General features: G+C 41.2%; 1 protein-coding gene across 1 annotated transcript; it reads right to left on the reverse strand.

The window, feature by feature from the left end:
- Positions 1 to 314: 314 nt before the first annotated feature.
- Positions 315 to 1544, reverse strand: LOC137813741 (protein SRC2 homolog). The gene has a single exon (XM_068616154.1). The coding sequence runs from the start codon at positions 1332 to 1334 to the stop codon at positions 468 to 470; it is 867 nt and encodes a 288-aa protein (XP_068472255.1). The 5' UTR covers positions 1335 to 1544; the 3' UTR covers positions 315 to 467.
- Between the last annotated feature and the right edge of the window lie 11722 nt (positions 1545 to 13266).

Consider the following 13266-nt stretch of genomic DNA (forward strand, 5'->3'; position numbering starts at 1 on the left):
TTTTTTTTCTTAAAAATACATACGAATAAGTATCATAATTTGAGAAAGAAAGGGGAAAAAAAGTATCATAATTTGTTTTGTTTTATAGTAAAAATAAACCCTGTTACTTTGGAAACTAGTGCTGTAGTTGATAAAAAGTTAGAAACTCCATTCCATAGAAATTAGGTGATGAGCCTACAAGACAATGCCTCTGCTAGTTTCTAATATTAATGATTGTTTTTTTATTTCTAGTATGTTTAATTCACCTAATATTTTCAATTCGATTCATATTCATTAAGAAACGCTTAAATTCATTTTACCAAAACAGCAATAAATAACGAAGAAATTCTAAACATTAACAAAAAAATTTATAACAAAATTTCCGTACATAAAATATGGAAAACCCTAAAAAAAACTCTGCAGCTACTACACGTTGTCAAAATAAACACTAAAGAAAAATTACGGGCTTTGAACTCTTCATTAGTCCATTACCACCTGCGTTCACAATACGGGCCTTGTAGCCAAGGATGGGCCTCCGGCCCAAAATGTGGGTAAGCATGCACCGCCGGAGGAGGTGGGGGAGGATATGGATACGCAACCGGCGGCGGTGGTGGCGGATGTGGATAATTGAAATGATATTCTCCGTAGGGCGGAAGCATAGCCGGCGGCGGTGGAGCAGCTGCGGGATAGACGGGGGACCCCACCGGCAACGCGACCGTTGGATAGCAGCACGTGTTATTGATTTCGCACGTGGGATATTGTACCCTATTAGGAGCACACGCGCAATCCTCCGGTGCCAGAACAGGGTACCCGGAGATTCTCCCTTGGAGAATCTGCGACGAGTGGGTTCCGCTCCCACTCCCATTTCCAATCCCAATCCCAATCCCAATCCCAGTCAATTTGTACGAGAAATTGAAGATACCGTTGGGCTTTCCCTCGGCGGATCGAACCTCGTAGCTCACGAACCTCGCTGTGCCGGCGGTAGCGTCTCGGATCAGACCGGTGAACGGCACGCGGCACTCGCCGACGACTTTATCGCCGAGGATGAGGCCGTCGTGGCGGAACTCAAAGCAGAGGAAGAGATCGTCATAATCGGAGTGGCGTGGCGAGTGCGAAAGCCACCCTAAATCGAAACGCACGTTGTGGTTCCAATCGGGATTGCTGCCATCGTCATCGCTTTCTCTGTGCGTTAGGGTTCGCTGTCGCTGCCTCCGCTCCTCTGTCATTTCCCTCTTCGGATCCTCGCTGTCGATGAAGACGGTCGCGTAAACAGTGAGCTTTTGGAAAAAGTTGAAGGCTCTGAGGTCCTTGCACGAAATGAGTTTCACCTCCATGCATCTAGGTTCGGGTTCCATTGTTTCGTGATATTTTGGGGTTTTTAACTTTGGAATAAAAATTTGATGCGATCTTAGGTTATGTCGATGAATTTGTAATCTGATTGTTGTACGCGTTTCCAACTAACGAGAAACCACCAAGAAAACTAACATTCAATGTTTAATTTGTTAACTGTCATGCCTTGTACTCATGAATGGAAGGTTCTCTCGGTGTTCCATTCACGTTAACTATTTCTGCTAATTTGCCGTATCTTTCGTCCTTATATGAGTCCAGAGGAAATATAATTATATTTATGTAAATATTAATTTTATTACAATTAATATTAGGTATAATTAATTTTTGTAATTAGATCGAGTCAATATTCAATTTGATATACTATTTCTAAAAAATCAATTTTTGTCCTAAGTTTTTTTAAAAGTACGTATTTTAGTTATTTTTATTAAATTTACATTAATGTGTTAAGTGGTGATCACTATAAGAAAAGAAAAAGAAGTTTTAGCGAACATTAATATAATCAGAAATAAATTTAATTAATAGAGTATTTTTTTAACTTTCATTAAGTTTCAAAGATTTATTCTAAAACCTCGGTAGAATTATCGATGTTTTTTAACCTAAGTTTTAAAGGTTTATTCTAAAATGTACGGGTAAGCTTTGCACGACCAAGAATATGACTCGGCACTCGGTCCAAGCCGACCAACACCAACAAAAACCATTACGCCTAAATAGGATTAATGAAACTAATCAATGATCAAGAGTTATGTAATACATTCCTAAGCATGACCCAACTCCCTAATCTGACCCAATAACAAAGGGTCCATGATAATAATTTAAATAGACACAAATTCCAAGAATCAGGTACGTCATTAAACAGTACTCAGAGCACCGAGTGTCAAATACCAAATTCTCACTTGAGCGTCGGAGTACCTTTTGCAGGTAACATCCGAGCATGGACTTTGCGGAGATCGAGAGGTAGAGTGACGAAAAAAGGAGGAGTTCGTTCAGAGAGGAAGGGAGGAAGTGCAGACCGACCGACCGATGAGAACTCGAATCGTTCTCTTGATTCCGACCCCGTTCAAGAACAACTGGCGTCCACTGTGGGGCTGAGAGAATCAGCTTCAAGAAGAAAATAGATGGTATCAACCCAAAGCACGGTGAACAAGAAGACGTCTGATGCTAAGCAAATGGCGGTCTTAATGTCTTTGCAGAAGGAGATGGCCGAGATGAAGAGAACGAACAAGGAGACTAAGAAAAAGAATGAGGATGAGATCCTAGCTCTCTGAAAGGAGAATGAAGAGATGAGGAGGAAGTTCGTGGAGGGGGGTCCATCCACCGGATCGACCAACCTTGTTGGGAGGTCCTTCACCACCCCACCCGGCCCTAAGACCGTTAAGGAGCCAAAGGATAAGATCCACACCCAGGAAGTTGGCGGCGAATCCTATCCGAATAGGTCGATCCCTACAACCGACACTCTGGACTCGGCTTGCTAACACCCCTTCACTGATTCCATAATCGGAGTGCCACTACTAGATAAGTGGAAAGGCTTTAATTGGGATCATTATGACAGCATGTGATCTGAGTTGATTTTAGATGGTTCCATTTTAGAGGTGACACTTTACTTGTGATTGAGATTTCAGCAATAATATGGTTAGACCTAGGGAAGATCCCCACTGGACACGAACATAAGCAAGTGGTTAAGTAAGTGTGAAGGTTCACTTCCAAAGGTAAAAAGGAAAATCAGTATAAGGTGACAATGATGATGCATTGTGGAAATTGAAAGACATGAAAGGAAACAATGAAATGAAACATGGTTGAATGATAAAATGGAAGAACAACACAAAACACAAAGGAAGAACCAAATGGAAACAAGTATAAGAACACAAGATAAAATGGGGTAAATGGAGATGAAGGAAAGGATGGAAGAAGAAAGCTTATGGTGTGGGTTGAGAATTGACACGCCAGTTGGAGTATGGTTGCCTCCAAGATGAGTGTAGAGGGTCGCCACTTGAGAGCTCTCAAACTTTACACTCACTCAAGATAAGACCTATTGCTAGAGCAAATAATCCTCACACAAATTGTGCAGAGTTTTCCTTCTTCTATAAATTTTAAGATGAAAATACAAGGAATAAGACACCCTATTTATATGAGTGGGTGCCTTGATGGGCAAGAAGGGCAAGGGTAAGGTGTTAAATGTGTGAGGGGCTGCCTTTAGGGTTTGACTAAGTCAAAACTGCACCCTAGGCTTGTCCTTCTAGAAACTAGGTAAAATTTCCTTTCTAAAGGGCTAGGCACAAGCTATAGGCACCTATTCTAGCCTATCTTGCTATTTTGGATCCCCGAAGTGAGCCTAATTTATTTACATAATTTTTCTCTTGTGGAAAAGAATAGAAGGAAGAACTTCTGATATTTGAGTTTATAGCTTTCTCTTCTTTTGATGATTCTTTCTCGAGGTTTGGTGGGGCCCGACTTTGTATACTGAGATGACTGACCTTTTTGTGAAGTGGTTGATGTGTCCTTAGTCATCTGTTGGTTGCTTTGGTTTGTATCATGCCCCCCAGGTTGGAAAGAATTCGTCCTCAAATTTAGAATTCCTACAAATAACATAGTTAGTTTGTTTCCAAAGAAGATATTTCTAAGTTTAGGATATGAAATAAACTTATGTATATGAAGCTTGGGGAGTTCACATGGGTGAATTCTAGATACAGGCCATGTTTGTGGAGAATGTTTAGGGAAGAGATGATTTGTTTGTGAAAATCCTCTTAGAAGGGGATAACCTTTAGGAGAATGTTTGGTCCTCTGCAACCTCATACACATTAAAGAGTTGTTCCACTTTAGCTTCCCATTCTAAATACAAATTAGGGTCATTGCCCCCACTAAAACTAGGTAACTTTAAAAAATGAAAAGAATTCTTTGGTTGTTGTTGGTGTTGATGGCGCCTTTCTCCAAAATTGTGCACTCTCCAATCTTGTTCTTGACTCCCATAGTGCATATGATGTTACACGATAATCGAGATGAGAAGCCCTCAGAGCGTGAAGGAGGTGCTACAACTCATTGGGCGTCTTAACGCCCTCTCTAAGTTCGTTCCTCGCTTGTCCGATTGCACGAGGCCGATAGTGCAACTGCTTCGAAAAGCAGCAAAGTTCAACTAGGATGAAAAATGTGAAGAAATCTTCCAGCAGCTAAAGGAGTTTTTATCCTCACCGCTGGTGATTCAAAAACCGAGACCCGACCAACCAATTATTTTCTATTTGTCGGTCTCGGAGGAGGCAGTAAGTGCAGTTCTCGTACAAGAGGTGGAGAAGGAGGAACGCCCCGTGTACTTTGTTAGCCGGACATTCCATGCGGCTGAGACAAGGTACCAGATGATAGAGAAGGCCGCGTTCGCCATTATCCTAATGGCCAGACGGAGGTCAGATAAAAGGAGAGTTTGAGGTGAAGGAGCCTTTGTTGCAGAGGTACTACCACACGGTCTCCAACCTCATCTCTCGGTTCAAAAAAGTAACAGTGGAGCACATCCACTAAGAGGACAACACGAGGGCCGATGTGTTGTCTCTGCTCGCTACAACTAAGAAGAAGAGCCACCACAGATCTGTGGTACAAATTCACCTAAAAAATCACAGCGTAGGAGAGGCCGAATTCATGGTCGTTACTGAGGCCGACACTTGGATGACTCTGATCATCTAATACCAAGAGCTCGGCACATGGAAGCCGAAAAAGGAAAAAGCGATGAGACAACAGTGTGCGAGGTACACTTTGATCGGCCAGGACCTCTACCGAAGAGGATACTCCAAGCCGCTATTAAAGTGTATCACTAAGGAGCAGGCAAAGTATGTACTCCAAGAAATCCACGAAGGATCATGTGGAAACCACTCGGACAGAAGAACGATGGCTGCCAAGGTCCTCAAGGTCGGCTACTATTGGCCGACCGTCCAAAACGATTGTGCAGACTATGTGAAGAAACGCACTACGTGTCAGGAGTTCGACCCCTTGTCCCACCTCAAGCTCAAGACACTCTACAATATGGTATCACCATGGTCGTTCGCCATCTGGGGAATGGACATTATTGGTCCCTTCACCCCAGGCAAGGGACAAACTAAATTCCTCTTGGTCGGGATAGACTATTACACCAAATGGATCAAGGCTGAGCCCCTCGCTTCCATCTCGACTAAGAATGTCCAAGTTTTCGTGTGGAGAAGCATTGTGTGTCGGTTCGGAGTTTCACACACCATCATAACCTATAACGACTGATAATTCATTGACTAAGGACTCCAATCCTTTTATGAGGACCTCGACATAAAGTCAGTAACAAGCTCGGTCGCACACCCCCAAACCAATGGGCAGGCTGAGGCAGCGAACAAGATCATCCTCAACAAATTAAAGAAGTGGCTTGGCACAACGAAGGGATGGTGGACTGAAGAGTTGATAGAAGTATTATGGGCGTACCGTTGCATGCCCCAAACCTCAACACAGGAGACAGCCTAACATACGACACTGAAGCCATGATACCGGTCGAGGTAGGCAAACCTTCCCTCCGAAGACAACTCTTTAATTTATCTCTAAATCAGGAGAATCATTCAGTCGGACACGACTTAATGAACAAGCTCCGAGACAAGAGGAAGATCTGTGAAATTGCATGCAAGCTCCGAGCGGCTAGGCGGTATAACACGAAAGTTCGGTCAAGAAGCTTTAAGAAGGGAAACCTCATATGGAGGATACGAAGTGAAGCAAGGAAGACGAACAACAAGGTCTCATCCAACTGGGAAAGCCCTTTTCAAATCCGAGACGTTGCAGCTGAGGGGCATAGAATGCCACGCACCTCAAGTTTTACTACAGTTAAATATTAATAAAATCATTCACTTTTTCCTCGCCCGACTGTTTTCTCCCTAAGGAGGGTTTTCGGTCGGGAAGGTTTTTACGAGGCATTTCTCTTCAAACACGTGTATTAACATATAGATTCATGTACTTTACAACAGTTGGTTCGGTCAAGGAAATAACCCTAACCGGTATACCCTGCTGACATCTGAAAAACTCGGTTCAGTCAAGGAAATAACTCGAACTGGTATACCCTGTCGACAGTTGAAGAACTCAGTTTGGCCAAGGAACTAACCCTAACCAGTATACCTTGCCTACACCTTAAAGAATTGATTCGGTCAAGGAAGTAACCTTAACTAGTATACCCTACTGACACCTTAAACACTTGGTTCAGTCAAGGAAGTAACATTAACCGATGTACCCTACCGAAACCTTAAAGACTCGGTTGAGTCAAGGACGTAACCTTAACCGGTATACCCTTTCGAAAATTCTTATCTACAGTTACACCGACTAATTAGCTATTAAATTTTTACTTTATGACTTTTGCATGAAAAGCAAGAATAGAGAAAGAAACGATATATATATTTACAAAACTGAAGGAGAAGGCCACACCTCGGTCTCGAAGGAACAAAAGTAAAGGCCATACCTTGACCCGAGGAAACAAAAAATCATCAAAGACTAAACCTAGTGGTCTTCATCTTCAACATCCTCGGTAAAAGCCCTCGATGCCGCATTCTTCAAGGTTTGCAGCTCATCATAGGGCACCAATTAGCCCTCAAAGACATCCTTATTGGCGTTAAAGGTACCGACCGGTGGTGGCTCATTGTAGAACAGGTGGACCTGTCGAACAACTTGGTCAAAGCTTTTGCCTAATATCACCAAGGTGTAGACTTGGATCTTGTCAAGCTCAGCCTCCATTGATGCCTTTTCGGTCTCCAACACTGAGATCCCCGCCTTGGATTCCTCCAGGCCATCTACAGCTTGGTCACCTCGGTCGCCTTCTCCCTCTCCCTTCTCTCCAGCTCGACGCACCTCATCTCAACTAATTTAGCTTTGGCCATCTTGGATTAGAAGGCCGAGACCTCATCCAAAGTTGACTTCAGCGAGCTGGAGGTCCCAATCAGCTCATGCTCAAGCCGCAAAATCTCCTCGACCCTCCGACCTCGGGCATCAGCACCCAACTAGGTCATGAAGAGACTCCGACAGAGCATTTCGATGCCACCTAAGAGTAGATCCTCTTCGGGAACGACAGCGAGAAGGTTCTCGACGACCGATAACAGACCCACCCGGACGCCTATGAAAAATTGCAAATCACCCCTTAGAAGAGACAAGGGGGTCGTTGGAGCTTCGGGAGGAGGGGCGAGAACAACAACAACAGGACCGACATCAGCAGGTAAGGAGGTAGACGCCAAGCGAATTGGGGAAGGTGGTGGATGACGTCTCGGGGTACCACCTGGAGATCGAGTGGTCCTAGCAGTTTTGGAGCTCTCCCTCATCTTTCTTTTTCTACCCGCGTCGGCAGGGTTTGAAGGACCAACCCTAGAGGCCGAAGGGTTGCCGGTTGCAACCATCTCGAGACTCCCCCTGGCTCGGCCCATGAAGAGGGCTTTCGCACGAAAGGCAGCCATGGTGCTGCTCGCTTAGGGAACGTCTTTACTCATGATATTTGCATCAAGAAAAATAAAACACGTAAGTCAATGACCATAAGACCAACCGAGACATAAAACAATGTAAACATACCCTTGAAGGTCGCCCATCGTTGAGACGACTTGTACACGGCTAACAACTTCCATGTAGGGAGCCTTCGAGGGAGCTTGTCAAAAATAGAATAAATCTCTTGCTCCTTAGCACTTGGAGCTGAACGAGGCCATTCATTGAACCAAGTAGAGTTCCCAGTCCAATACAAAGGAAACTTGGACCGACCGACTTCATCGAAGAAAAGGCCCGTGCCGTCGAGCTTAACAAAAAACTTGAAGAATTTTCCTTTGAAATATTTGTATGAGGTGGTGAAAGGGCTAAACAAAATATTACCCGGCGCGACTAATAAGCGATAGCCAGCTAACATGTTCGGTGGGGTGAGAGGTGTAGTAACTCAAAAAGGTATAAGAAGTTGGGGATAGGCGAAACACATCGTATATAAGACGAAAGGTTTGGAGAGAGGCCCAGGTATTTGGGTGGAGCTAAGAGGGAGCCACATTGAGTGTCTGAAGGACACCCGTCATGAAATCATCACAAGGGAGGGCAACGTGTAGGTCAGAAAAAAGACAAGAATAAATGAAGAAGAAGGGACCTTTTGAAGGAGACCGACCCATACATATGGTATCAGTCGGTCGACAATAATCAACAACTAGAATACCATCATTGGCTTTTGACTTCAAAATAGAGTGCTTCCCTATGAAAGAAGAAATGGAAGCCACATCCGTAAAGACAGAGGTAAACCCAGTTACCTTAGGGTCTACCCAGTCAAGCCCAAAAGGTTGGACGAGTGTTCTGAGGGATCCGAATGGTTGGTAGCACCTTCCAGATCATCCACCCTTACAACCCCCACATGGGGCAATAACTAATTTGCCCCGATCAACAGGGGCTCGGTCGTGAAAGATCCAAAAGAAGAAGACGAAGATTGATATGATTCCAATAACAAGATAGAGATGTTTCATGGACATGTTACGAATTCATCTTGAGTTGGAATATGATTAGACACTTTTTAAGAATTGGATCAATGTTCTTAACATTCAAGAACTCACCAAAACACAAGTAACCAAGCCAAACTCACATAGAAACCCATTTTGAACAACAAATCCATGGATAGAAACAAAAGAACACAACATATAGCAATTATACCCATGGAGGACGTGACAAAAAAAACAAGAACAACCAATTTGCACCGATTAAAATTGAATATAAGTGCAAAAAATGAAAGAGGACATCATAAGGAAGAGATTGCACCGATTGAAAGTGAAAACAAACAAGTAGAACAAAAATGGGTAATTTGGAATGAAGGGAAAATGGATGAAGAAGATGAAATGAAATAGGGAACTTATGTGGTTGGAGTTCTTGGAGATGAATACGCCACTTGAAGGATGTAAGGCTCCAAGATAAGTGTAGATGCCGCCACTTGAGGTTCCAAGATGCACTCAAGATGAGACTAGAAGAGGAGAAGACACAAGTCTCTCAATCACTCACCAATTTGGGAGAATTTCTTTACTCGAAATATCAAATCTTTATTAGAAAGACTCAAGCCCTCCTTATATAGGAGAATGACCGGTCATGAAAGTACAAGAGGCTTACAAAAGAAGCTAACTAAGGTTACCTTGCAACTCTTCCATTTCTAGCGCCTAAAGTGGAGGAGGAAGAGATACCTTTCTAGAATTTTCTAAAGCTAATATCTAAAGATGCTTTACACAAGAGGTATCTTTAGGTTTCCTTCTTAGCACCTTCCTAAACACTATTCTATATTATTTACAAATTTATACAAAAGAAACTATAAAGAGAGATATTAATTGAAACCCATTCTTGAAAGCTTGTAGTCTTCTATTGGCTTTAGGCTTGGTCCTCTCTTTATTTTTATTCTTCTTTAATTTTTGAGAAGACTAGAAGGAAGAACTTCAAATGTTTGGGTGAATGACCTCTTCCTCCATTAGTAAAATACTCTCTTATTTGATCTCTATCATACTCCACGAGTTGGAGAGAATTCAACCAAGAATTCTGAATCCCTGCATATAACAAAGTCAGTTTACTTTCACAATTAACAATTGAAGAAGAAAAAGGCAAACATGACTTAGAATTTGTAAGCAGTGGGAGTTCAAAAAAGGAAGTCCTATAAACAGACCAAGTTGGAAAAAATTGTTTGGGGATGATGATATTTGTTGGAAAAAGTCCTCTTAAATGGTGAAAACCATTAGGAGGTATGAAAAAATCATCCCTAACATTTTTTAACCAAGATGGTGGTGAAGTAAGAACCTTTGTTAATGAAAAAGATAAGGAAGGAAAACACCTTGGATGTGAAAGGATAAGACTCATGTCAACTTGGCCTTCTTTGTCTTTTTCATTTTTACTTGTGGTAGGTGGTGGGTGAGTTAGGTCTTGTTTTACCTTGTTTATCTTTAAGGTTTGTTTTAGTGGACAATGAAGAGCTATGTGCCCAAAACCTAAACATTTAAAACATTTTATTTTTGAAGTTTTGGTAGGTGACTTAGGAGATGTAGAAGAATTCGTTGTAGAAACTTGTTGATTAGAAAAGGTATCCTTCTTTAAAGATTTGTAAAAACCATCAGCATGAGTATTTTTGAAAGTTGTTTTCAAAAGGTATGATTCCACCTTGATGGCTATGAGAAACACTTTCTTTAAAGAAGAGTACTCATTTAATTCTACATATTCTCTAACATCTCTTCTCAAACCACGTACAAACCATTTTATCTTTGACTCTTCATTAGCATGCATATTCATTTTAGTCAAAGTTGTTTCAAAATCTTTAAAGTATTCATCTACCATCCTATGTCCTTGAGGAAGCCTTCGGAACTTCAACAAGTGTTCCTTCTTAGAAGGAGGAACAAACCTTGCGCACATACACTCTTTCAAATCATTCCAAGAAACCACAGGAGGTCTCTTGTTATATCCAATGTCCATTACAATGTTATGCCACCATTCTTTGGCAAAATCTAAAAATTCTAAAGAGGCTATTTTCACCTTTTGGTCTTCATAGACCCCATAGGCTTTAAAAATTTGTTCACATTTAGCCTCCCAATCTAAATACACATTAGGATCACTATTACCACTAAAGCTAGGTACTTTAACACTTTGAAAATAAGGCAATATCACATGTTGGCGCCTATCTTCACGTTTATGTATTTTCCATTCTTCCTTTTTTTCAAAGCTCCCATAGGTGTTGGAACTCTTTAAAACATGCCCATGATGATGTTGGCCGTGAGCATTGGAAGAATCTTTGGAAGAATGCCTAGGAGAATGATGTCTTCCATGAATGGAATGTGAATATCTTTCTTGCTTCAATTCAACCTTTGCTAATCTTTCTTCCAATCTTTGCATAGCTTCATCTTTGAGAGCAAGGGCTCGTTTTGCTTCTTTTAACTCATTAAGAACATAAGCCTTATGAGTAGAATGTGGTTTAGAAGATTCAGCACTTGAATATGTATCCATTGTACAAAGAAAACAACAAACACAATAGCAAACAATATTAAGAAAAACAAGGTTAGCAAAAAAAACAATTATAAAGATGTACTGAGTTTAGGGTAAGAGAGAAATACACAAACAATTTATACTGGTTCACTCTTAAGCCAAGAGCTACATCCAGTCCCAAGAAAACCATTGGGTAATCCACTAAGCAATCAAACAAGATTACAAAACACAAACCACCAAAGTAGTGACCTTGAACCCTTCAAGAAACACACTACCTTTGGCAAACCACACCAAGAGTATTGATGTTGAACACCTCAAGAACACACAATACTCCTTGGCAACACAACACCAAAAATACAGTAGTTTTAGAAAGGATTACACTTGATCACAGTACAATCTGAAATGAATACAATTGCAATCCTATTCCACTCTCACTTGAAAATCCAAAGCTTGTTGTGAATCTTGAAATCTCAAAATCAAATCTGTCAAACTGAATTTCTCAAAACTGTTTTTTTTTTTTTACTTCTTTGAAAACATAAACAAACCATTTATATTTTCCAAAGATTGGTCAAAGTAATTAATGAAGGAGCGTATTCAATTAGAAAACATTTAAAACACATTCACCATTCAAAACTGAATTCTGTTAGGATTTTCAAAGAAACAATCGGTTGAAACCACGAAACAACCGATTGTTTTGGCTTAACAGTTAAGTCAACCAAACCAAAACAGTTTTCAACCTTTTTCAAAACTCCTAAGAGCAAAACAACCGGTTGATTTGGTAGAACAACATGTTGTTTTTCACTTAGTTGGAAAAACACTTGATTTCAAAATGGTTTTAAATCACATCAGTTTTAGATTCAACAAAGGAGTGGATCACACTCTATTCTACCCAGATCCCACCCAAACACAGCAACAACACCAGTCTTTCATCAAACACCTTGGATTTGGATTGTTCAAATCACATGATCACTCTTAATCAACAAAAGGACCTTTTTTAAAACGGTGGCATAGAAATAGCATAATGGACCCTCAGGGTCTGAGAATTCATCACAACAAACAGGTCCATCCTCCTTACATGAAACCGTTCTAACAACCCTATCATTCTCTTTACCAAATTGACAACCACTTTTCCTTAAGGCAACGATACGGTCACGAGAAGTATAAAAGAAGGTTTCTTCTATGAGGGTTTTAAGGGCCCAAGGGTACCATTACAAGTTATATCTAGAGCACAAAAACACAAACATAAATAGATACAATCATCATTCAGACCAAGCAGTATGAGCAAATAAAGAACAAAGATGAAAGCATATTTTAAATCCATGAAATGCAATCAGCAACAATCATCGACACAAAACAGTTAATCAGAGAAATTCTCAGCTCAGGCAATATGAATAATAATGTAAATGCTCAATGATGAGCTCAGGTAGTATAATCGACAATATGAATGCAGGATGATAGAGAATGGTAAAGAAGAAATACCTGTTGCGATAAACGAGTGAAGAAAGGAAGTTTCTTTGCTATGAAAATCTTGATGGCACGAGAGGAAGGAGAAAGCTTCAAGAAGAAGTGTTAAGAGTTGAAGGAGTTTGGAATAGTGAGAAACAGAACAACATAGTGGGAATGAAAGTTTGTGAGTGGGTTTATTCGAAAAATCGGGAGTTGGAACGGTAGGGTCATTTGCATCATTGATTAGGATGCCACGTGTATGTGTTAGATTAAGTGTGGTAAAACGTCACCTCAGAAACGCTTTGTGCACCGCATCACACCTACCCGGTAGGGAAACCGTCGTGTCAACCGCCAATGCACTAGAGAGCCTCTTCGCTTAGCTAAGCTCAGCTCGAGCCTAGGGGTCTTGTGTACTAGACAGAGTGCTCGTGTGCTCGGGAACTCATACCACAGACGTGGGTGTGGTCAGCTTGGTTATTGGGCCCAAAGGGTGGGTCATGAGTCCGACCTAGTTTCATCAGTAAGCTAGGTGGAAAATAATTTAAATAGAGAAAATAACAAGTT

The sequence above is a fragment of the Phaseolus vulgaris genome, chromosome 1 (assembly GCF_000499845.2).
Source record: "Phaseolus vulgaris cultivar G19833 chromosome 1, P. vulgaris v2.0, whole genome shotgun sequence".
NCBI lineage: Eukaryota > Viridiplantae > Streptophyta > Magnoliopsida > Fabales > Fabaceae > Phaseolus > Phaseolus vulgaris.

What these genes read in the sequence shown, in the direction of transcription:
- LOC137813741 (XM_068616154.1), bottom strand. Translation starts at nt 1,334, where the DNA reads ATGGAACCCGAACCTAGATGCATGGAGGTGAAACTCATTTCGTGCAAG.